General features: G+C 44.5%; 1 protein-coding gene across 6 annotated transcripts in view; it reads left to right on the forward strand.

Moving 5' to 3' along the window:
* The window catches only part of WIPF1 (WAS/WASL interacting protein family member 1), a 55,078-nt gene that overhangs the window by 19,569 nt on the left and 9,522 nt on the right, over positions 1–25,987 (forward strand). For all 6 annotated transcript variants that reach the window (XM_063400490.1, XM_063400487.1, XM_063400488.1 and 3 more), the window contains 5 exons: positions 1,340–1,451; positions 18,826–18,914; positions 20,392–20,521; positions 22,722–22,898; positions 24,098–24,853. In XM_063400490.1, the coding sequence (XP_063256560.1) occupies positions 18,864–18,914; positions 20,392–20,521; positions 22,722–22,898; positions 24,098–24,853 (1,114 nt within the window). In that variant the 5' untranslated portion in view covers positions 1,340–1,451; positions 18,826–18,863. The remainder of the gene's footprint in view (positions 1–1,339; positions 1,452–18,825; positions 18,915–20,391; positions 20,522–22,721; positions 22,899–24,097; positions 24,854–25,987) is intronic.

Genomic DNA, 25,987 nt, shown 5'->3' on the forward strand with positions numbered 1-25,987 from the left:
ACAAATTAAAAAGGAAATCTGCAAAAAGAGGAAAGGGAATAAAGAGTACAGACTAAACAAAATGAATTAAATATGCATTGGAATGAGAGAGAAGGAAACCAGAAAGAGAAAATAAGAAAAAATGGAACCAGATGGGGACAAATTCTGTGCTCAGGAAAAAAGGCTACTCTTCTGCTGCACTTTAGAAGGAGGAGAGACTTTGTACATGTGTTTGTGCATATATCATCTATGGAAAAAAATTTTTTTTTCTGTATCCTTTTTTAAATTGTGTGTTCATTTCTTTCCCTTCAACACTGCTAATATAGAAGTTTGATTAGAGGGAGCTTCAAAGTTAGATGAAAGCATCATTAAAGAATCTTTAATTCTGCAAATAAATAGAATAAACCACTCAATATCACCTTAATCACCGGCCGGTTTTACTCCTCAAAACCTATACGGCTGCATTGCACTATTGGACTTGTGTCCACTGTGCACTTGGACCCATAGCACGGGGTTATTCCGCTCTCTGCAAGGGAAGAAGTGGGAGTGTAAGATATGCATCAGCAGCTAAAGCAAACGGGAACTGCGTGCGCCAGCTTCGGGGGGTTTGTGGTAGAATCTCTTGGCTTTCATTTCATGACATAGTGTGTGCAAGGGTTGCGTGGCTGTGAGGGACTGCGGTCTTGAGACTGATTTCTAAATAGAGGCAAATCTGTACAATGCTGAATGGCTACTGTTCAAACATTTCATTTTAGAACTACTGGATTTTTAAAGATCTGATTTTGTTGGTTCTAATACTAAATACATCAAATGGTCAAGTGTATTTTTTGTGGGGACATTGTTTGCAGCCCATCTGTCACATCTTCCAGGCTGTTGCCTCACCTTTTCTTCCCCACACACATTTGTTTCAGCTCTTGCATGTGTTTTTCTCTAGCCTAAACTAGGAAATCTCCTAATTACAGAGCTAGCTGTTGAACCATGTCTCTTATGAGGAGCAGCTGTTTTAGTGGATAACTCTGTTCTGTTTTACCATCACATACATGGCTTTTTATGCCTTTTTCTTTTCCTTCCACCATTTATATTGGCTTTTACTATGTATGCTATGCTGAATTTGGAAGAATTGTCCTAAAACTGAGAACAAATTGGGTCCTTTGGCCGCAGGAGTGGTATGGAGAACCCAGCCAGTGTGTTTTCCTGTTCTGATTCCTCTTTAGAAGGAGGGGAGCTCTCTTCTTTACAATACACCACCACTTTCTCATGCAGAATTTCTGCTTATGCAAGGAAATATATGGACACATGCTCAGGCTCTGTGATCCCCAGTGGTCCACAATTAATAGTTCTTTTGCTTTCTCCCTTGCAGGACTGTGCAACCTGGGAAATGTTGTTGCAATTTAATTAACTTCAGAAAGTATTTTCTGGACTGAATAGACCAGACCTCCAATTCTATGCAAGGATCTCCTGCTGGTGACCAGGTAGGGAGCCTGTGGGGTTTGCACTGAGGGCTGGGAGGGGGTGGGAGCCGTGGTGTGAGCAGCAGCCTCTGCTGGGTGTCGTTCCTGGCCTGTGAGAGTTGGAAGCCACAGAGCCACCTCATGTCTTAGGCTGCAGTGTGACAATCCAGGAGTCATTCTACTCCAGGGCAGGATTAATGGCAGTGCTCTGATGTGCCACACCTTTCCTAATGTCAGATTTAGGTGCCTTAGGTCACGTCAGATTTTGTGCCAGATCCATACACTTTTAACATGTGCAGTGAGTTATTTTCTGTTTGGTTTTTCTTTTTTTTCCCATTCCAGTAGTACCAGGCTAACAGTGAAGGGATTTAAGGCTTGGCAAGTAGGTCAGGAGACCTAAGGTATGGTATGACCAGGCACAATGAATCTGTAGTTGTCCTGACTTAAAGCAGATGACACTACACTTGAAAACTGCACAGTGAAGCCTGCAATGCTTACAGCTTGGTGGTAATGAACAGGTATAGTATGAAAAGGTTCACTGAAACACATGGTTAGTAAGAAAAAAGAACAGTGAGTTTACTTTTTTTTAGTTGAATTATTTTTTAATTTAATGTTTAGTTTAATTTTTTTCTCGTTGCCACAGAGGCTCCATCAGAAAGCATGTGCTGTAGGTAGGCTGCAGTGTCCTGCTCTAGAGCTGGTACAGCCCAGCAGCTCAAGTATTTCCAATCTCAGATGCTCTGTGTTGTAAATCCCAACTGTGGCTTCCTTATGATTTGTGGGCTATGTAGAAACTGATGCTGGGAGGGTCCCAGACTCATCTGGGATTTTGGTTCTCTGTAGACATGAGCACAAAACCATTCAGGGTTTCTTCTAGATGAAGCCTATAGCTGTGGTCCGTGTGGGTTGATGCATTGGTGTAGTTCCAGCAGTGCACTTACTTTGGAAACCAGAGTCTGGAGAAATCTGGGTGCCAGGCTTGGGAGATGTGAGAGGGAAGAGCTAGCCCAAGGGACAGACAAATGTCTCACTTCATTTGTGGATCCACAGCTCTTATCAGGCATGATGGACTGCTGCTGGATGAGGGTTGGTGTAAAGACTATGATTTGGAGGGTTATTCCACAGGACCAAAAAAGATGCTACTACTGTGTGGTCAGTAATCAAACAAATCAGTTTGGGTAGGAAGAGATGGCCTGTTCAAAGAAGGGAGACATGCAGATAAGGAAAACATGAAGATTTTTAAGCTGACATTTATAAACTTACAATGCAATACTGAGATAAAGATGGTGTATTGTGTCATTCTCACCCATTTCACTTATGATATGGGATTATGGAAGGTCCCAGGAACAGCAGTAATGATGACAGCACAAATGCCACCTGTAAGGAAAGACTGGAGGAAATATGATTGCTTAGCCTAAAGAGAAGTTCAAAGAGACATGTAACCATTTTTCAAATAACCATGAAGAGGAAACAAATAAATTCTTATATGCATCACTTGCAAATAGTATAAAAAAAGTAAATGCAATCACAGCAAATGGAGTTCTAAATAAAGTACTGGGAAAAGCTTCATTAGCTGTTAGGATAACAAGATGACAGGGATATTGCATATTTTCCATCAGTGGAGATTTTCAGAGCAAAAAGAGATGAATACTGGCAGAAATTATATAATCTCTGGTGACTCAGGGGAAGGGTAGATGCCCTCTTCCAGCCCTGCTGTCTGTTGTATTTCAGTCTCCTTGTTGACAGTGACTTTGAATTTTTCTGGTTATTGATGAAAGCTAAATAGTTATTTTAAAGGCAGTAAACATTTCCATATGGATGGTACAGTATATTTCATAATCCACATTTCGGGGGGGAACAGAAAATGCTCTTTCAGAGTTTCCTGAGGAGATCTTTCTCTTGGAAGTAAACAGATAAATGAGTGCATTATACTCTGCACTGTGGGAAAGTGTTGAGTTATTATTAGCAGCTGGCAGGGTAAGGACCAGGTCTGCTCGTGGGACCTGAAAGGGCAGGCCCTGCTGCTTTCTCAGGTGAACAGTTGTGGGAAGCCAGAAAACTGCTCATTTGTACCCCAGATCTCAGCAGTCTGGTACTAGTGGCAGACTTTGAATTCATGCTGGCTGTGCAGAGCCAGCTCGGTTTCATTGAACAGCATTCCCTAACAGCAAGTTCTGATGGAGCAAGGCTCACCTGAAGAGGGGTCTGGCTGCAGGGTTGAGGCTTTGTTCCTGCGGCAGCCCTGGTGCTGCTGTTCCCTCTCTGTGCAGAAGCAGGGCTTGTTCTCTGTGGTGGTGCCTGGACTGGCACTCGCTGTGAGCCTGCCTGCTCACCTGGGCCTTGGCAGAGGTGGAAGAAAACAATGATCCCTGCACCAGCGGTTTTTGAGGACTGCAAGTCATCAGGGCTGCAGTTTAGAAGAGAAAGTAGACTTCATGAGAGTAATAATGTCTTATGACCTGATAAAACCAATACAAAGCTTCCTTTCAGCTGTGAGTTTTATCTGGATACTACAGCTCTCTGAGTTTAGAAAAAATTTGCTTTTTATCTGGAAGCTTGTGGCCTCAGATTTGAAGTGGCTCTTAACTCTACATCTAATTACAAAATCTGGTTTTGAAAGCAAAGATGTTAGGAGTTATAGGTCAGTCTGCCATATGCTAAATTTAGCCTTCAGGTTTACTTAAAATAAGGTTGGGTTTTACCCCTGCAAGCTAACCAAATCGTTCAGCCAGTTGGATCAAGGTTTTGGCCATATTTACAGGATTCTGCAGATGTGATGATAACTTTAGCTAGGGTTCAACAGCTGTGACAGCCACTCTCATTACAAATAAATTCAAGGGGAAATGGGTTGCCACCCTCCGATACCTGCTGTTTCAGGGCACCTGCACTGCAGCCTGCAGGGACCAGTTTGTTTTCTCTTCTGAGCTGCTGGTAGACTGGCACTAGCAAGGACAAATTACAGCACTTCTCTGGAGTAAGAGGATTTGTTGAATGTTCTAAAAAGGAAATGCAAGTGCTGAATGATGCTATGTGGCTGCTTTTGGTTTTGTGGGTATGTTTTCATGGCAGTGGTATGTCATACATACTTTTTTTTTTAGTTTGAACTACACTAAATTACTACTTTCATGCAATAAACATGCATTTAGAATACCAGCAGGAGCTCAGCTAGACCTGCTGTCTTGAATGGAGGCCAATAACCTCCCAACCCAGCTGTTCCCTGGGTCTCAGTAAGTTCCTGTGCCACCTGTGTGGGGTGGCAGGCTGCCTCAGAGCTGCCAGCTAACAGGGAGGTGCCATGCTGGCTGGGCACCACTTCCAAAACACTGGCAAGAGCCAGGAGCCACTGCTGACCCTGGAGCAGCTGGATGGGGCACCCTGTCTCTGCTCAGGCAATGGCTTGTGGCTCCCACTGAGTTCAGGCAAGATGTGGGTTTGTCCCTGCTGGCATATTCACCTTCCTGGGTCTGACCCATGCAGTCACTGTAGCCTCACATGGGGTCACTACAGTGGCCTGAGCCCCCTGGTAAACCCCTGCCCTCCAGGGCAGGCACCCACGTGGCACACTGCCTCTGGCTACACTTGCTCATGGAAACATTCTGTTGTTGAAGGTCATAGAAAACAGTTAGAGATGGAAATATTTAAAATTAAATTCAGGTAACTGCATGGAACCTCTTGGTTTTTACTCACCGTGACTTGGGAAACCCTGTCTTTAGCATGGGTTGATTAAGCCAGCTTTATAAGTATTAAGGGGAGGGGAGCTGCATGTTGTCAGCCCAGGGAGCTGCAGTAGGCAGTGCAGCTGTGCTGTTCTCCTCTCAGGAAGGCAGTCCAGACATGCCTCCTTCTTTGTGTAGGGGGAGATCGACTAGTTTGTCTCCTGAGCTGTGGAAGAGTTTGCCCTGACTATTTTTTGGCAGAATCCATTAATAATCATTCTTTCCAGCTTCTCCTCTTTGCCTCCTAGCTAAGTACTTGCCATGTGCAGCTGTAAAAAGCTGTTTCCAAAGTGAAATAAACTGGAGCAAAGACTTTTGTAATTGGAGATGGGGAGGAAAGCAGAAGGGTGTATTCAATTTGTTGTCCTTGGATGCTTTTTGTTTGATTTGTGCCATGCTTTCAACTAGAGCCCTTTACAGGACTGTGTGCCCTCTTGCTTGTCTGTGTCCTCCCAGACCTAGCAGGAGCAGCACCAATCTGCCTGTCCCTCGTGGGACCAGGGGATAATTGGGGCTGTCAGCATCAGTCAGAGAGCCCTGTGCTACATCAGCAGTGCCGTGTCAATACATTAAGACAGAAATCTCTTCAAGTCTCAAGCTCTGACAAGACAGTTTCTCTCCCTTTTCTTTTTTAACTCAAACCCCACATTATTAAACACAGAAATTTTAGTGCCTCTCCATGTAGATCAAGGAATTTAAATTCCTGCATTGTCTTTCATGTAACGTCAGAATTGCTTTGAGTTTGGAGGAACCATAGACTGATGAATAACAGAACTTGTACCTTGCCATCTATTAGATAATTGCCAAAACACTAAGAGAAGCCTATTTCATAAATGAAATCTTAAGAAGCTATCTTTACTTTACTTGGGCTTCCAACTGAAGGATGAAAGCTTAGGTTAGTCACAGACAGCTTAACTGTGTGCCCTTTCTGTAGGTATTTAAATTGGCATCACCTGCTGCAGATGTGTTCCGTGTACTTGGATGCATATGTGCAAATTTCATGGTCCCAGTATCATTTGAGTATTCAGCTAAAGGCCCAGGTGTATAACCTGAAACCTCCAATTCTGTTATCTCACCTGTATTTAATAAATGTATTGCATAAATATCAAGTCCTGCTGCAAAAACAGATGAAAGGATTTATGTAAAAATGGCTTTACAAGGCTATTGTGAGTAAAATTTTTATTGTAGTTCTATTCTAGTAAATGAAACAAAGTATAATTGTGGTTGCTCAATACTTTGCTCTCAGCTCGGCTTATAATGATATAAATATGAAGAATATTAGTATTGTCTAGATTTTGTTCTTTGCATTTTGGCAGCTTATTTATGAAATAATTGAAACGTCTCATGGCTGTACCTTTCTTTTCCAAGTGACTTTTGACATTTTTTTCTTGCCAAAAGGCAGCGTTGGAAATACTTAACAGAAAAATTCATCCTTGTATTACTCAGGATGTTTTCCAGATTGGATCAAATGGAAATTGCTGGTGATAGGAACAGCACATGAGTATTGCTGGTGATTGCACACATGCAAACTCAGATGCTGAAGGCTAAGGTCTCTTTTATAACCTATGGAGAGGTGTTCAGTGTGCTGTGGGTTAGATTTTGACTGCTTTGCAAAGTGACAAAGTAAATCCAAATGGAGAGGAAGAATTTCAGGTTTGTCCTTCCACTGCTTCAGCTGCAGATGGGAATCTGAGCGAGCAGCCACCAGGGCGTCAGACTCCTTGCCTGGGGATATCTCTAAACACCAGTCCACAGGTTCCAAAAGCCCCTGGGTTGGAGCTGACCTTCTGCAGGGCACTCAGCAGGCCCCGAATTTGCTTTGGAGCTGCCCTTCCCAAGGAGTGAATCTTGAGCAGGAGATCCTCTGCTGGGTTTCTGTACATATTTCCATTAGGTAACAGTTCTTTTTGTCTAGTAACTGGTGTTGGAGGTAGAAAAGTGCTGGTCAGCTCAGAATAAGACATATGATGGATTCAGCAGTCCAGCACTGAAGAGGAAAAGATGAATCTTTATTGTCCCTGCTGGTAGTCTGCTTTAGCCCTAGAACTTCAACTGGCAGCCCTCATCATTTATCATACAGATTCTCATTACTGTTTTTGGAGCATATCTTCCTCTAAGTCTAAGAAGATTTCTTAGATCTGGAATGAAACCAGAGCAGTTCCTATCAGCTAAGGACCGGTGGTACTATTTTTTTTTAATGAAAAAATCAGACTCTTAAAATTAAACTTTTCTTGTTGTAGTTCCAACACAATTAGTATCAATTAGTATCAGTATAAAATCTGTTTTTTACAAGAGAGAAAATCATGGTCAGATTTAGTAGATATTTATATATGATGCAAGAAACCAAACAATGCAGAGATAATGGCAACCTTCAGTCTGTTTTACTTAATGATTCCTTAATGCTTATCTGGTCTGTTAGTTTGGTACAACCCATCTAAAAGTGGTTTTGGAGTTGTTGTATTGAACATTTTTTAATAGCAGTAATATACTGCTTCTTCTATCTATGTCTCTAAAGTTGCTGTAGAAGTTTACTGCTGGATTCCAACCAGGCAGATAATTGGGTGGTGCAGGAACATAACATTTTGGCTTTGTTTTTAATATGGATTAGAACAAGGCATCATTTGCCAGTACTGCCAGGATATTAGGTGATCATGTAATTTCACATGTGCAATAATGTGTTTTTAGTAATATTCTTGCTTTTCTTTGTTGTTTTTACATTGATCCTTTTCAAACCAAAATGCGTATGGTAAGATATTTAAGACTGAAATAATCTCTTATCCTTGATTTACTTTCTGGTTAGGTTTTTTTATTGCTTTGGATGCAATTGGTAAAGTTTCATAGACCTTTTAGAACAGATTATGAACTTTTGGCCACAGTAGCTTGAGTAGTTTGGGATGAGCTGAGATTGGCTCCAATGTGAAGAAGGGGTGATTGAAGTCAGAGTTTGGGAAGGGGTTGTTTGCTCAAGAAAACTCTCTCTTTGCTTCAGATTACTTTTTGTCCCCTCTTTTCCCTCCCCTTTATTATTTCCATCCTGATTTTAAAGTCTCTTCCACAGATTTGTTTTTACGTTGCCCGGAACCTTTAAAAATAATTACTGAAACCATAGCAGCCCATCTGAAAGCTTTCCGAGACGCAGTATGAGCTGCAGAGCAGGCCAAACCTCAGAGGGCAGAGGCTCTTTTCCAAGCAGGGAGGAATGGATACTGAGAGTTTCTTTGGATGTTTGTGCAAATGGGTGCTTTGCTGTCCAGCTCCTGCGTGTGCAGATGCCCAGCATACATTGCCCAGCTTAACGTATATCAGCATTTTGGGGGGGTGAAAGTGATAGTAACTTATTACTGTAAGCTGTCATGTAAAAGTTATAAGAGAATTTTTCATTTTGCTGCTGTTCTCAGAGGAGGATCTAAGATAAAATACCTACCTTGGTAAAGACTAAAAGTTTGCAAAGTAATGGTATATTTTGCGTATATTCATTTGTAACTCAGTAAAGTGAACATTTTCAATTGCTTTATTGCAAACTTGTACTAATTCCTTAGGCAATGTGAATTGTAAAAAAGTAACTGTTTTGTAGTAGCCCAGCAGAGCCTACAAAGAACTTAATTTTTCCTGGCCAGGCTACTGAAATAAACCTTTAAATGGCAGATCAAATGCTGTTTTACAGCTTTTTGAAGTGGAGGTCAGAGAAGGTTTTGAACACAGGGGATACAAGTCATATGCAGAATGAGTTCTCATTTAGTACCTAGTCAGTTAGTAAGATATGGTGTGAGTTTCTGTTCAGTTTGTGGTTTGTGAACAGGGCACAGAGGGTAAGTTATGGGGAGTTTTTCAGTGGGTTGTGATCCTTTGACAGATGACAGAAATCTTGCTGGTTGGTCTCCCCAGGTTCATGGAGCAAGGTACCAGCAGTGCTGAACACGAGGCGTGGCATCTCTGTGGTCCTTGCTCCACCAGCCTTCCTGATCCAAAGGATGGTGTTGTGGGAGTCAGTGCCAGCCTTGCTTGCTGACTGTGACACTTTTCAAATTCATTACTTACATGCAAATATGATTCAGTGCCTCACAAATGATCTGGTTTAATGACTAACCCTGAGCTACAGTGCAAATCCCTGCTCAGGAGAAAACATAAAAGGACTTCATGGGATGCACTCCTCTTAATCTCTAAGTCTGATTTCAAAAAGTTCAAATGCTTCAGGAAAGTCAGAAGGTACAATGAGTCTCATCCAGTCTTCTCTGAAAACTGGCCTGAGCTTTTCCATGAACTCTGAAGAAAATAAATTCAGTCTCTCCATCTCTACCCAGTCTGGTGGAGGTTTCTCACCACTTTGCAGCCTCAAATCATTCAAAATTAACTTTAAGAATGGAAAATTGGAATTTTTTTTAATTTTATTTTTTTACAATTAAAATCTCTACCAGGCTTAGTTGCCTGTTTCTCCCAAAACTGATTTACGGATCTTGCTGTGCTGAACCGAGTTTTTTATTGACAGTAACCTGGCTCTGAGGTGGTGTTTTTTTCTGCACTGTCTATGGTGGAGCAGGCTCCCTTACATTATGGAGATCTGGGGCTGGCTATTGTTTTGTTTTTCCCACATTCCAGGCAGATCAGTCTTTGATTGTTGCTCTAATGATAGGTATTCAGGTTACTCTAATTTATGTCAACACCTGGGCTGTAAAAACTCTAATGCACTCTTGCTTGTGCAGTTGGTTTTTCCCTGATGACTGCCCGGGCCACTTAGCTTTTTGTTTGAGCTTTTGATGTGAAATCTGAGCTGATCTCTGTGCACTGTAGTTTTTCAACATTCTCGTAGGAATATTGGAATATTTATAAGAGACAGGCATTGGAAAACGGTGCTTTAAATTCATTCCACATGCCTTGCCCTTGTATGCCTCAGACTTCCCCTTTAGAGGCAATTACTATTTTAATATCATTTTATAGATGCTGCCTTTAGCAGACCAGCCACAGTTCACTGCATGTTTAGTGAGACTTAGTTGATTGTGATGAAGAAAATCCTTTATATTAAAAAAGCCTATCTGAATGCTGAAGCCAATTGAGTTCTAAACCTACACCTACTGACAAATAAAACAATCTGACTGTGGGAGATCCCTGATCCTTTTCTACAAGTATCCATTATTGTTAAATATTTTTGACCACAGCTTCGTGTCATCCTGTAGATAAGAGAAAGATGAATGAAGGTGCCCTCAGCAATGGTGTTGTTTAGGTCACAGCATTATTAATTTAGTGCCAGGCCATGGAGAGGATGTGCTGTGGGGTGTCCCATAGCTCCCACGATGTAATCTGTGGCTCCAGACTGGCTCTTTTCATCGCAGCCTTGGGACCAGCAGAGAGAAGCCCCTCTCATTGTAGCTGCTGCTCTGAAGAGGACTGCAGCACACCAGCTGGCAGCTGTGGGCAGCAGAAGTCCACCAGCAAAATCCCAGAGCTTGCTCTCCATATTTGATTGCTTTCTTGACTTTTCTCTGAGTGTAGTGAAAGTTCCAACAGCTCAAATGTCAAAAAGCCCCTACATTCGGACTTATTTATGGTACTTTTGGCCTATTAAGCAACAAAAAAGTGGATAGAAGGGAAAAAATGCTCCAGGTTTCTGGCAATTTGATTCAAATAGCAGAATTGCTGTCATGTTACACAAACCAAACAAGTGGTCAGAGCTGTAACAACCTAGAAATAAAAGTGGAGCAATCGGTAGAAAGGCAAAAGGTGAATATGCTTATGTAAACAAAAGCTGTTTTCTCATGGTAACAAGCTGGGGATTCCAAAGGCCAGGCCATGCCTTTCCACTTCTGGGTCACCAGGAATGGCTTGTGGGAAACACCCCTCCTGCCCCTCACTGTTCGCTCCCTGCCACTGCCAGGCCAGGAGTGACCCTGTCTGGTCAGAGGTGAGTGGTGCCATCTTGTGAGGATGAGATGGTGGAAAAAGTCCTGTTCGTAAGTGCAATTATTTTTGTTCTGATTTAGGACTGAATAATCTGGAGGCAATACCCAGAAATCCCTGATTTCTGAACTAGCCTGTTCACCCTACCAACAGCTCCTCGAGCGTAAGATGGTTTTGGGGAGAAGGCTGTGCAGTGCTGAGCAGCCACGTGACACTGAGTGATCACTACTGCAGGGATGAGACACTGGAAAAAGCAGCCCCATTGCAGAGAAGCTCTTGGGCTGTGTGTTAGGAGCACTATTTTGTGAACACAAAATGTTCACAAGTAGGAACAGATGAGGGGATCAGCTGGAGAAAGATAGCAGGTCCTTTCTTGCTGCAAGAGTGTTGTCCCTGTGTGGAGAGGTTGTCCCTGTGGCCTCTCCAGAGCACTGGGAGTCAAGTGTCCCTTTCAAGGTCACCTCCAGCCTGTGTGAATCCTCCTTGGCTGTGCTGGGGCTGTGCCTGGCTAACAGCCTCGTATGTTGGTTCCAACACTCTCTTTGACTAAAGGCTGTGGTGTGGTGTGTGGTAGATGGTGCCGTGTTGCAGGCAGCTCTGCTCTGGACAGCTGCAGGAGAGCTCACAAACAGCTCATCCTTAACCATCACTTCTGTCTGGGAGAGAGGGTGAAGCCTTTTGCCCTAGGGCTTTTTGCAGAGTGGTTGTGGGAAGGGCTCTTCATTTTTTTGGTATGGAGGCACCAGTGAGGATGGGGATGGAGCTGTTCAGAGATTCCAGTGTCTGAACATGAGTCCTGCTGTCCAGTAATTAGATTTTTCTGCTGGATTTGGCCCTGGCCTCCTGCTGAGGAATTACACACATGTACCTGTTCTAAAAGGCTGTGTGCACTCCCTGCTGAGGTGCCTGGTGCAGGGGCTTTGCTCCAGGTGTCCTTTGCAGAGCTGAGGTCCTGTTGTCCAGGACCAGGTTGCTGAGGTGGAGAATGTGACCTGACCCTTGTCTGAGCAGACAGGAATATTTTTGTACAACTCCTCTGAGCACACTGGCTGAAGGAAATGATAGGAGTATGGTTTAGATGTAAGCAGTTTCTGTTTTCAGTGAGTCAGATACTTTCCACTATTTGATCTTACATTATCAGCTTTTCTCAAGTCAACATCCAAACATTTAAACTGACAAAAGCTTAGCTGGTTTTTTTCCAAACTGGGACTATATTGATTACTAGAGGCTGTCCTCCAAAGTTAGCCATTGCCTGTGATCCTCTGCATATCTTGAAAAATATTTCACTGAAAAAAAATTCTTTTTAAAATACTTGGATTAGAACAACGTTCTGTCACCATAGCAGCCTGTTTCTTAGCTGTAATTTTCCATGGATGCAGCACCACTGGATTTTCTCCATAAAACTCTTGATTGTGTTTGACAGATGAGGTTTGCTGGATGCAACTGGCTGTGGACCATAGGTGCATCTGGCTGTTGCTGCTCTCAGCACCTGTGGTCATGTGCTGGCCCAGGGGTCTGTTGACTCACTTGTCACTGACACACATGATAGCCTGCTCTGGTACTGTATTCCCGTGGTGGTAGGAAGTAGATGCAAAGTGTTTAGGGGGTTTTAGGTCTCTGGGGAATTGCCCAGTGTGAGCTGCAGGTCATGCTGACTGGAGGATCACGGTGCTTGGCTGGATGCTCTGGGATGAGGGAGTGAGCGTGAGGAGTGTGGAGGAAGGTGGAGATGCTGTAGGGTTGACAGAGCACAGGGGCCTGGGATAACACACATAGAGATGTGAAAGCACCTGACAGCATCCTCACTTTTTTTTTTTCCTAGCTAGTCAAGTCTTTTGTTTGTTCTTGCTGTTATTTATCTTTACTGTTCCTCACTAGCTTCCTAATACCTGCACCTTTCACAAACCTCTTACAGCGGCGTAACTGAGCTAAACTCTGCAATTTATTGAAAAGGCTGTGTCCAAAACAAAACAAAAAATACATCCTCTTTCAGCAGCCTAAGTAGGGCAGGAAAAATGCTCACTATCCACTGTGATTCCAGCTTGACACCTGTTTCTTTCCCAAGAACTACCCCATGCATTTCTGCTAGAGCCCCTTCAGGTTCTTGCCTTTCACCTCTCCCCTTTTTGGTGTCCTTGCCTGGCATACCTCCTCTGCCCTGGCATTTCATGTAAGGGGTGGCATTTTTCAGTGTGGTGGAAAGTCACACTCAAACCACTCATTTCGGGTACTGCCGAGAGTTTCCTTGAAATGGCAAAAGTCCCCAATAAAATAGGCTTCCTCTCTGGCAGCAGCAGCTCCCCAGAATTTCCCTGGGTCTCAGACATCCAAAGTAACTTCTCTGTTAGTCTCTTTTGGCTGTCCAGATCTCTGCAAGTGGTTTTAAGGGTGAAAAGTTAGTGCCTCCTTTTGCTACCATAGCTTCCTCCAGACAGGATAGGACAACTTACGTTCTTACGCCCTTGTAATATCCTGTCTCAGGCCACAAAGTCTTGTAATCCCTGCACCCAAAGGATTGTCTTCTCAGACAAAAACTGTTCTTAAAAGATCATCCCTAGTGTTAAAGGACCCCAAAATATTGACAGTAACATTTTAGTTGTCACTTTGTTCCCCATGAACTCCTCAGCTTCAAAAGTTTTTTCCCAGTTAGGAGAAGGAAAATCCAGGCTCTCCTGCTGAGTATAGGCTTGTTATACAGCAGTCCCTGGTGTCTCAATTGAAACTTGTATCAGGTTACTTGAGTGCCAGACAGGCTTTGCGTTCCTCCATGTGTAAGTGATGGAGGCCAGAAAGTCTCCTAAATATTTTTTCTTCACCCTACAACGGAGTTCTTCTTCAGTATCTTCCGGAAACTTCATGCTCAACTGAATTTGGTTTGGTATCTTTGTTGAATTCTTTAGAGACTTAAACTCATCTATCTGTATATTTATTTATAGATTTCTATAGCTTTAGAAACTTTAAGAAAAAGAGAAGAAAAAAAACACCTGATTTTTTGGGGGGAGGTGTTCCTGGTGTGGTGTTGCACGCGAGGAGCACCTTCAGCATCCTCTCAAGTTCTCATTGATTCTGTGCCACACTCCTGGACTGACACGTGGCACAGGCAGCTCCTCTGGCCGTGGGAGATGGTGGTGGTGGAACGTGGGACATGTAGACTTCCTAATGACTCAGGTCTGCCAAGGAAAGTGGGAGCAGGGGGGCTCAAATTTCATGACATCACTCTTAACTATTTTTGGCAAAAAAGTTTAACAGCTCAGTACTCTGTTAAAAAATGATTAATGAAAAAATATTGTGGTCTGTATAAAAGTGATTGTGATTTTCCAACTACTTTGTAATATGTTTAGAGTTAGCCGTCCTTTTTTGTTTTGAGAGCTACCTCACTGAAGTACTAGGTAATGTAGCCCAATTTCCTGAAATTCAGATTTTAAAACAAAAAAAAAAATCCCTTCTTTCATTAGGAGAAAGTAATGGATTTTGAAAGAACCAAATCAACACTGGTTTGGAAGTTTGGTCCTCCCCTTTGCATAGGGGAGAAATCAGCATTTTAATTGGCAACTTCAGGGGCTTTTCCCCTTAAATTTTTAAATTCTGTTTTATTTCTATGGTTGTTTGTTCCTTCCTCTTTCTTTGCTTGGAAATTAATCACGCAGGAAATGATTAACCACAGTGAGCTGGTCTGTCTGACTCAATGTTTAAGAGGGAGGGCCTTCAAGCAGCTCAAAATGTCTGACCTGATATATGCTGTGGAAATCCTGCTCTCTTGCTGACAATCCAACCTCTGTGCTTGGGGCTCACTGGCTGATGCTGCAGTGTTACTGCAGTCCTTTCTGCACCACCAACACTCACCTAGACATAGCTTATCTATACAGCCTCTTAAAAGCTGTGATAATTTATACTGGTCCCCAGAAAATATGCTAGGATGTGTGTCCTGGGTTTTCGAGTACCAATCCACCTTCAGCCTTGGTCTTTTGGAACCATTTCCTTTTCAACACCCTGCAGCAGCAAGCTTTATAAGAAACTTGGTTGTTCACAGATTTGGTGGGTAAAATTTATTACTAGGTGGATTGGTTACTATTTCAGATATTTTATCATGTCAGTCATTAGCAATTTAACATAACAGCCTTTTCAAATTCAGCTCTTTCCCACTGACTAAGAGCAAATAATGATGTGAGTGCGTTGCAGAAGTATAGAACAGTAACCAAAGCTTTCCTCTAATTGCAGTTACATTTATCATCTCAGGACATTTCTATGCTCTGTGAGAAACAGTGATCCTGTGAATTGGTGATGAACAAAGCAGCTGCAGAGTTCGAGTTCAGCATTGTGCTGCCTCAGCTGCTTTGGTTCTGCAGCCCAAGAGGTGCTCTCATCCCTAGGGCTGCTCCCTGCTCTGCTCTGTGCTGTGGGAGCAAGTCAGCAGGTCACTGCATCTCTTCAGACCATTGTTGTTCTTTATACAGGCTTATAGTGATCAAATTTTAAAATCCCGAGAGCACCTCCTTTGTTTTTGCATCTTTTATTTTTGACAGTAAGTCAGACAAAGAAATAGATTGAACAAAATCTAAGAACTGAACAGCAAGGATGAGTTAGAGCTTCAAAGACAGGTGCTGTTTCTTCCTGCAAGGTTTCAGCTTGAGTTTCTAAAAATCTCTTTTTCATCAGCAGAAGCAGAGTCAGAGTGACAAGAGTGAAGCAGTATTGCAGCTTTAGTTTTGAGCCAAAATTTGACGATCTAGAGTGTTTTGTGGTTTCTGTAAGTGTGTGCATTGTACATTCTTGTGCGGGCACACAGGTTTCTCAGTCACACCGTGTGCTCTAGAGCACCACGAATAAACAACTGTGCAGGATGTTCATGTTAAACTTCAGGCTAGTTTTGCCAGGCTTTGGTTAATCGCAGCAGCTTGTCCTGTGCTTCCAAGAGGTTATATTCCAGCCTGTCTCTGAGGGCTACAGGGCTTGTTCAACAGCAGCAAAACACAAGCTCACCATTGTGTACCTAATTTCGATGGCTGTTCTGTTGAGAGAGTCCTCCAGTACCAGCAATACCAGCTAGTGTGCAGTGGTTTGAGGACAGGTACATGTAAGGTGGATAGAGGAGGGAACACCTAGTGCCTTTCTCTGCACTGCCTCCTTGCAAATCACGTGTGCAGAGAAGGGTTTAGAGAAGCTAGATATGTCTGTGGGCAGTGGCTTCCCCCTTAGAGAAGTCAAGCTTCAAGCATCTCCTTACTTCCTCTTTATGCCACCAATTCCTTAAGAACCTGATCTAAAACAATCCAGTTAAAATGAAAAAAAAAGTAGAACAGAGGAGCCCAAGCAGGAAACAATCTGTGACTGACAGGGAGGTAGACAAGGTACGGTATTTTATGGGAAGTGCTTCACATACCACCTGGCTCACTTGCTGCATTCAGGTCTGGGCTGCCTTAAGGGATTCATTTAAAAGTCTGATATCAAACCAAACTGTATTCTGCCTGCTCCAGAAACCTTCCTGTGACACATGGAGTGCCGAAGAGACTGATGGTACATCATCTAGACTGCTTTGACTTCTTAGCAAAGCAGTGCAGAGAGAAGAATCTCTCTTTTTAATACAGTGAAGCAGTTAAAAGCTTGCTGAAATACCCTCTTGGCACAGTTAAGCTAGAGACAACTGCAGCTGTGAAAGAGTGTGTGAAGAAACAGGATGGTTGTGGTCTACTGTAAGAAATAATTTTCCTGTTGACTATTTTTTTAAACAGGAAGCTGAAGAACAAAGCAGCATTAGTCTTGGTGCTTTTAATAGGTTTCAGATTTTCAATATTGCATTTAGAATATGCTGATTGGAAAAGGACAGGGCTTTGTGCTGAGTTTTATGTAACAACTGAGAGCTACAAATTTGGAAGATGGGAATACAACAAATTCAAGCAGAACCTCTGAATATGAAGCTGTTGTTTCTCTGGAGGAGCTTAAGATGCTCAGTAATGCAGCAGAGGACTGATGAGAGCAGGCTGGTCTGTTTGCAGGACTTTGTGAACGCATGCATTTGCACAGCGCTGTGTAGGCTTGGCTTCACACAGTTTCCTCTTTGTCAGTCAGTCTGTCTGTCTGCCAGCTTCCCCTCTGCTCTGCTGGCTCTTTCAGAGCAACTGGAAACAGTTTCTGCAGTATGGGAGGAGAAAACCTGCAGACACTCGAGACAGCACTAGTGCCTCACACCACTTTGAACTCCATGATTTTTCTAGATGGTCAGCCAGAGCTATGGGTGATGCATCTAACTCCTTCTTCCCTAAAGATTTGACACAAAATCCATTGAAGTCTTTTTTCAGAAAATATTTCTTCTGAGGAAGGTAACTCAGCAGTTTGAGGGGGGAGGGAAGGGAGATTACAGCGGTATTCCAGTTCTTGAGAGACATGAGCATCTGATGAGATAAATCTGTACTTCTAAACAGTTTTTTCTGACACACATATCATGGGTCACGTCAGAGCCATTACAGACTTCGTAGGTGGTGACTCACTGCAAATGCCATTTTGTTTCATTCAGCACATTTTCCTAATGTTCATTTTAAGTGTTCATTTCAACTGGTATGGTGTTGATTTGACAGATTCTGTGCTATTACTCTTCCCCTTGGTTTCATCTAAAACAATTAACTTACTTTAAAAAGTAAGAGCTGTGTATTCATGTAAATAACTGCCCTGGGGACTTCAGTCATCACCTGGGGTTGTCTGGAGAATTACCCTTGTTCCTATTCCCACTGTGTTTACCTGTCTTATGCAAACATTGTAAAAGTGGTGGCAAATCATTGTTACTAAAGGTGGCTCAGGTGAATGGCCAGCATGGGTGAAAGCTCAGATAAAAGAGTGTAAAGCACATGCTGAAATGCCACAGCTCTGTTACAAATGCTTCAAAGCCCCTGACAAGAACAGTTCCAGCAAGCTGTGTACCAAAACGCCACAAAAAGCCCTTGTGACTTGAAAATATAGTCCTTGACACTTGAGCCTTTTTTTTTTGGTTGTTGTTCCATAATTTTGTTGCAATGAATCTCTCTATCTCAGGTGTGACCCTCCTAGGATTGCCCGAGGCTGAAAGTTCAGCTTGGGGTGGGGAAAAATGGGAGCCTGGTCTCTGGCAGGGAAGCCTGTGAAAGGCTGAACTTTAGCATCAGGTCTTCTGTGTGCAGCAGCCTGCAGCTGAGAGGCCAGGCTGCCTGCTTGCTCTTCCTCCTCAGGGAGAATATCCAGAACAGGCCTGTGTGTGCTGCTTCTGAGGGGGAGGAAGGTGCATTCAGATAGGATGATGGAGCTTGGGATCTTCAGAGCAAGCAGGGAGGAGGAAGCATGAGTCCATTCCAGAGCTCTGCTGTTCCACTCTACTCATAACAGTGTAGGTGAAGGAATCTTTTAGCAACTAAAGGGATTTAACAAGTCAGTATCTCTTTCTGAGTATGATCTTGAAGTAAGATGCCCTCTTGAAAGCAGGGTTGATGGTATAGCTATGGGGCCATCCTGAAGCACTTCCATGGAAACAAGATTGTTGGATTTAACAGAGTTCGATTTGGTTACTGCATTTTGTGCAGTAAGTGTAAGTGTTCAAAACGGGATGTATGAGTTTGTATGGCAGTGGAGATCATGCAGGGAGCCCCTGTTTGAAGATGCAGCTGATTTCCATAGAATTAAATATAAAGGGCTTTTTACCAATTATTTGGGCTTCAAAAATGTAGAAGATAAACCTGTTAGCTGCAAGGATGTTTTTCAGCTGAGTAGAAATTTATTTATTAAGATGTATTAATCTCTGGATTTTGTGTGTTTGTGTTTTGCAGGTTTCTTAGCAAGAGCAGACAGAGCTCAGCCTTCCAACATGCCTGTGCCTCCCCCTCCAGCTCCTCCTCCACCACCAACACTGGCCTTGGTAAGTTTTACAGGAGGTAAATATATGCATTGTTCTCTGCTGCTGCTTGTCACTTGGAATAGGATGTCCAAAGATACTGAGGTGCAGATGAGGGTATCCGTGGTATTTGGGGAAAGCTCTCCAACATGTTGTTTATGGTTGACCATTGATCCTGCAAGAAGGTCCATCACTTCCACTGCCTTCCAGTTCCCATGTGGATGTCACTACCCACTCTAACTCTCCATGATTTTATTCCTCCCACACTGGTGGCTGATCTGGTGGAGAGACAACAGCTTGTCTAAGGGGATTTGAAGTCTTGCTGTCCCCTTGCCTTTCTCCAAGTGTGTTGTCCCACCTTCTCCCTTGTTCTACCTCAGTACTTCTGTGACTTGAGCTGGAAAAATAAATCCTATTGTTGAAATTTGGTAAGGATAGCTCTTAGCTGGCATAGCTCCATCAGCCAGCCTGTGGTATCAGAGCACAGGATCCACTGCTGGCACAACACAGTGGGTGAACCTAGATCAGACCTGAGTTAAACTGGAATAGAGCTTGTGCTGTGCTTGCCCTCCCAACAGTCAGTCACCTCACTGACAAAAAGGAGGAGGCTTCTTGAAATGCCATTTTGAAATACCTAAATATTTTCAGAGCAAAACCCTAGCTGATTACACAGAATGGGCTGTCTCTCAAGAGTCTTTCCCCCATTTTCTACCACAAGTGAGATACAGACTCTGCTTGGTCCCTCCATGACAACTCTCCCTACCATTCAGGAAATCTCCATAATACTGAGCTGATAAGTTAGAAAATTTTTCAGGAACCATTTCCTAGAAGAAAGAGCCATATATATGTGCATGTATGTGTGCATGTAAGTGTATTGTTTGAAGTTTTTTTGTTCTTTCTTGAAAAAATGTGTCACCAAAACTTAAAGTGAAAAGAGAGGACCATTGAGACAAACCTTGTACGTCCAAAGGTTTTATTTGGTCTATATGAAGAAGTCAATATTATTGAAGTGGTGATTGCCATTTTTAAGTATTTCTATCTAGGCTAAAATAGTAGACAAAGGTCCATTTTTGCTCTGATTTATCTAGAAATTGTATTTCACCACAACTTTCAAGAATGTCCGCCTTCTTGTATAATCAGGTTATATGTGTAGTCTGTTCTTGTTCAGTCTCCAAAATAGCAATTTGCCACAGACATGCCTTAGCTGTAAAAAATCAGAGATTCTAAATCATGAGTTCCAAAAAGGAGACTTCACGTAGAAGTGTTCTGTTTCTAATGAATAATGTGGGTTAGAAAGCAGTAGTGTTGGGGACTTTGAGTCAGTAACAAGGCCAGCTACCTGTAATATTATTCACAAAACTAGACGTGGCACGCTACCTACCCACTCCAATGCTGTTAAAACAGACACTGAAGTCTCAAGTAGCTACCATAATTGAGCAGAACTTCATATCTAGAAGTTTGGGTTTATTTTACCTCCTCATTTTTAATTTTTGTTCTGCAGGCAAATACTGAAAAGCCAACCCTAAGCAGGTCAGAACAAGCAGGGCGAAATGCTCTATTATCTGATATTACCAAAGGAAAAAAGCTCAAGAAGACTGTTACTAATGACAGAAGTGCTCCAATTCTAGACAGTAAGTATGATTCTACATGTTGGAATTTCTGTAGGCATGAATGGTTCTACAGATATGAAAGCAGAGAATTATTTCATATATCATCAGAATTGCCATAAGAGTAGATAAAAGAAAATGCCAGAAATTGGCATGCACAAAAATAAATTCTATTCATCATGAATGAACAGTCAGCTGAGAAATCAAGTACTGCTTATGAAATGTGAATGCCAATTTGTTTGCTGATTCTCATAAAGGGGTCTATTTTCCTGTGTGCTTACATCAGAAAAGTATGCAAGCCCTACCAGGAGTTCTCCTGAGGCCCCGAAGCAGCAGATCAGGCAAACAAAACCCCCATAAGGACTGAGGAGAGGACAGAGAGTAAAGTGGCATTTCAGACTCTACTTTTGCATAAACAATATAAGAATAAATGCATGCCTGGCATGACACCATTGGCTCCAGTACCACTTAGAGCAAAACCAGAGCCAGAAGCCACAGCTGTACCTGTGTGTCACTGCTGCAGCAGTTTTGCCACTCCTGGAGTGACTCAGGGGTGTTGTCCTTTTGGCTGAGCCTTGCTGCTCCGCCAGCCCAGCAGTACTGCACAAGGCAGTGACTCTATGTACCTGAATGGCAATAAGGTCTCTCTCCAGCTGTGCTGCTGTCTCACAGCAATCTTGGTAGGTGCCAAGAGGGGGCTGGAGAAGCCCATGTAGCAAAAGTATTGGGAAGGCAGGACAGAAGCAGGAGAAGAGGGAGGAACACAGGCCTGTGCTGACAGAATAGCATTCATTGCCTAAGGAGAAAAGACACTTCTACAGACTGATTAGCAAATTGATACACCTCAGTCTAGGTTTGGCCATGCAATTAAAGACTGGACTGTGATAGAAACGTGATGGTGAAAGAAGGAAATGCCCAGAGAAGTATGACCAAATAAAAAACAATTTTAAAAAAAATTAGATACAGTCCTGCAATCAGCCAGCTACAGTTTTTAAATATTATCCCTTCATGTGAAGTTACATATTCTAGCTATAGTAATGAGCTGGAGGGGATAAAAGGAAGAGGTAAACAGTATGATAAAAAATATGCAGCCTATTATCTTATTTACATGAATTAACAAATCATGATGAAAGACTAAACCATGGTAGCAGCATTTCTCCAGAGGTTCACACCCTATCTGAGTCAGAGCTGAACTGAGCTGACATGCTTAAGAAAGAGAAAGGTAATGTGAAACATTCCCCCATGGATATACTTCTTCCTTTTTTTTCTTAGGGAAATTTTACAAGTGCTTTTCATCCACAAGTTGTAATTACATTGAAGTCAGTGAAACTTCTACCCACCCAAGGTTGTGGAAATCAAGATTTCAAGAAATTAAGCAATTGCTCTTAGCCTATGTGGTCCAGTATCTGAGAGCTGATCTCCACAGATATCCCAGTCTGTACATCTGCTGATTTTGCAGTGATGCTCTGAATAAGGCTCTTCTCTGTATTGTAGTTGTGGAAACACTTTCATTTTACTTTGGGCAACTCAGTTGTCACTGCAGCAATACTGACATTACAGAGAAATAGGAAAGAAAAGGAGGGCTGATAAAATGATTCCTGCCTATTGGAAGCATTAACAGCTAATGATCCTGTCTCTGCACTTCTGAACCTTCAGAAATGACATCTCCTTTACTACTAGGCTTTCTTTAAATAAGTAGGTATGTTGCAATATCATCAATAATTCTGAGAGAATTCTGTGCATTCCCAGCAGTGATCCCCAGAGATCATACCTTCAAGGGGAAGGACCTTCTGCCTTCCTCCTTAGTTCCCTTTTTCCCATGAGATTGCCCTGTCTGCTTATGGAGAAGTGGAGGGGAAGGATAAGAGAGCAAAAGTACAAAGAAACAGGAAGAAGCACCTAAGGTGCTAACAGACTACATTATATTCTCAGAAGTCCCATCCATGCTCAGTTCCAAATTCTCTGCAGCAGTTTGCTCTGCTCTCCAGTCCAGAGCAGACTGAAGTGATGGCTCAATAAAACACAGAGGCTGTGTTATGGTTACTGCAGCAGCTCCTCCACGGTGCAGTGGTGGTGGGGATGATGGTAGCTGTGATGATCCAAACCTTGTGTGTTTTGAAAGTTCCTCCACTTTTCCCCAGCTACAAGCATCACTCTAATGGAAGAGGTGACTTTGCAGGATCAGCCTTGCTTCACTAATATGGGGGATCTTTTTTCCCAACAGAACCCAAAGGATCTGGTGGAGGTGGCAGCGGTGGCTTTGGAGGAGGTGGCAGTGGCAGCGGCGGGGGTTTTGGTGGCGGCAGTGGTGGTGGCTATGGTGGCGGGGGACCACCTAGTCTTGGAGGCCTCTTTCAAGCAGGAATGCCAAAGCTCAGATGTACTGGAAATCGAGATGCTGGTAAGAAAGACCTTGAATTTCCAGTGTGAAAAAATGATGTTGCTTAAAACCTTCATAGTACTGCAAAAAATTACCTGCTGGGATTGAGAAAGCCATCCAATATCATAGGCTCTTAGGGAATGTAATTTTCCGTTTGAATCTTGTTTTATTCTTAAAATTAGGTTTTATGAGGGAGAAGCCAGACTCCCTTTCCACCCATCCTCTTCGTATTGATGAAAACTAAAGACCTTGCCAGTGTTGAATGGCTACCTGCGAAGTACAGTCAGGCAGATTGTGTCCTGCCTTAGCTGTTAGGTGTGCAGGACCAGAGGGGAACAGTAGGATCCAAGCTAATTCTTGTGCACCAGGAAAAAGGATCTACTTTCCAAATGGAAAAGCTGACTTGTGTCAGCTCCACAACAGCATGATTTGCTGCTTAGGGGAGTGCATGAGGCATCCCAGCTGGCTGGTACACACGCTGCAGATGGAGGCTTGTCTGGAGTGCTTCTGGCTGACAAAACAGCTGCCCCAAGCCTCACACCCCTTTAAATGAAGGACATCTGGGGCCACTGAGTTTTTTAAGTGTAAGGACATAGGATTTTGTACTTCCTGAAGAGGTACTAGGCAATGGGGGTTGTAGAGTGTTACAAATATTGCCTGTTTTATAGCCTAACATAATTTTTCAGCAAATGTGTACAAAACAGTCTCTCAGAGCTGGTATTTTCTATTGTGTCAAAGTCTATTTTTGGGAACTTGTATTAATACAAAAGTTCCTGGCATCGCAGAACAGTACTTGTGAAGTGCAGGCCTGGCTGCCTTCTTCCTGATATGCACATATCCTTAGATCACAGCTACTAGAAATGGCCAAAAAGAGCCTTTCGTTTAACTTTTGTTGTTAAATGTAATTTAAAAGCTAAGATTTCTTTAGTCTCAGGTTAATGGTATTCAGTACTTGTTCCTCACCATTTCTTCCCTGCCTGTTTTCTTGCTCGCTGTATGATGGCTGCATCACTTGTGTTACTTTGCGGCCGAACTTAACTCGAGCCTCATAAGCAGGATGGCCGCTGGTACTCCGGAGTGGTTTCCCGATGGTACCGGGGTTGGGCTGAGCCCAAGGCAGGGGTGCTCCGTGCCGGGCTGCGCCCTGGCCGCTCGCAGAGCCTCGGGACCGTGGGGAACCCCGGTGCGGCGGTGCTGACGCTCTCTCTCTGTGTCCGCAGACGCCGGGGGAGGCCGGCCGCCCGTCCTGCCGCCCGGAGGCCGCTCCACCGCCGCCAAGCCCTTCTCCCCGCCGAGCGGCCCGCCGCGCTTCCCGGGGCCGCCCTCGGGGCCGCGCGGCGCCGCCCCGGACCCGCAGAGGAGCCGCGTGCCGCCGCCGAGGCCCGACGCCGGCTCGAAGCCCGAGGCGGCGCCGCCGCCGGTGCCCAGCACGCCCCGGCCCATCGCCTCCGGCCTGCACAACCGGGGGTCGCCGCCGGTGCCGGCGCTGAGCCGGCAGCCCAGCTTGGGGCCCTCGCCCCCGCCCTTCCCGGGCAGCCGGGGCGCGGGGCCGGCCGCGCCCCTCCGGCAGCCGGGCCCCGGCGCGGCGCTCTCCTTCTCGGGCCGGCCGCCGCTGCCGCCCACCCCGGGCCGGCCGGCGGAGGACAAGCCGCCGCCCCCGCCGCCGCCCCCGGCCGGGCACCGGCCGCCCTCCGTGCGGGAGGCGTCGCTGCCGCCGCCGCAGAACAGCAAACCGCCCGTGCCCGCCGCACCCCGGCCCGCCCTCGGCGCCCCGGCGCCCCCGCTGCCCCCCGGCAGGCCGGGGCCGCCCCCGGTCCCGCCCGCCCCCGCCGGCGGGGACGAGATGCCGCGGCTGCCGCAGAGGAACATCTCGCTGGGATCGTCCCCGGCGCCCGGCGGGGGCCGCTCCGGACCGCTGCCCCCGCCGCCCGGCGAGAGGCCGCCGCCGCCCGTCAGAGACCCGCCCGGCCGCTCAGGTAGGGAGCGGGGACAGGTGGAACGGGAGAGGGCGCCAAGGCCGGGACAGGTGGTGGAACGGGGAGAGGGCGCCAAGGCCGGGACAGGTGGAACGGGGAGAGGGCGCCAAGGCCGGGACAGGTGGAACGGGGAGAGGGCGCCAAGGCCGGGACAGGTGGAACGGGAGAGGGCGCCAAGGCCGGGACAGGTGGAACGGGGAGAGGGCTCTTTGGCCATGCCCGTGCCAGCTGCACGTGTACAACAAACACATCCCAAGATGACATCCCTGTTAGGCACTAGGGATTCTACAGCTGGAAGCAAGGGTTTATTGGTATCACGGTGGCTTAAGGAAAGTCAAAGTACATCACCAGTGTGCTCACGTGTACTTCTACAGGCCTTGATAACTTTCATTATAGTCACTGTAATTGAAAAGGGTTGCAAACGCGTTTCCCCATTATGTTCTTTGATGCAATGAGGCTTCTGGTAAAGTGACAGCATCTGCCTTCCTGAGTCATCAGCGTGAGTTAATGGTTGTGTTCTTGCAAGTGGAGGTTTGTGGAACCTGACCTGCTACGTGTTCGGAGACACACACAGTCAAACACAAATACCTTTAATAAAAGACCTAGCCAATAGTTGTAAAATGCAATAGCACTTGTTACAGCATGACTAAGTGTTGTTACTTACCATATGTAGATATCAAATTAGACGAAAAGTAGATTTGTCTCCCTTGAGCAATTTCATAATGCACTTTGTACTCTGTAACAACTATTGTTCATAACTTTTAAGAATTGCATACCATTACTCAGCTCTCTGATACCTGATAGTTGTCCCTGTGGAGATGAGAGAATTTAGGCACAATTGAGCCCTGTAACATCAGGTGGAGAAAAGCATTGCAGAGAAGATGCTGCTAGGAAACTCCAGAGTTGTCTTTCGTTTCATTCTTTGGAATAAACTCAGAAATCATCTCTAGCCTGCCCAGTCCTAGATAATAGAAATGAGTGTCATGGGAGCTCCCACAGAGCTAAGCTGCTTTCCTGCTCCTTGAACCAGCCGGGATCTCCCAACAGCTCCAGCAACTGTGCAGCTGCAGAGAATAGTGGCCCTGAAACTGTGCGTTGTGGAGCTGGTTCCCAGCCCAGAGGATGGCACAATGC

The sequence above is a fragment of the Prinia subflava genome, chromosome 6, assembly GCF_021018805.1.
Source record: "Prinia subflava isolate CZ2003 ecotype Zambia chromosome 6, Cam_Psub_1.2, whole genome shotgun sequence".
Taxonomy (NCBI): domain Eukaryota; kingdom Metazoa; phylum Chordata; class Aves; order Passeriformes; family Cisticolidae; genus Prinia; species Prinia subflava.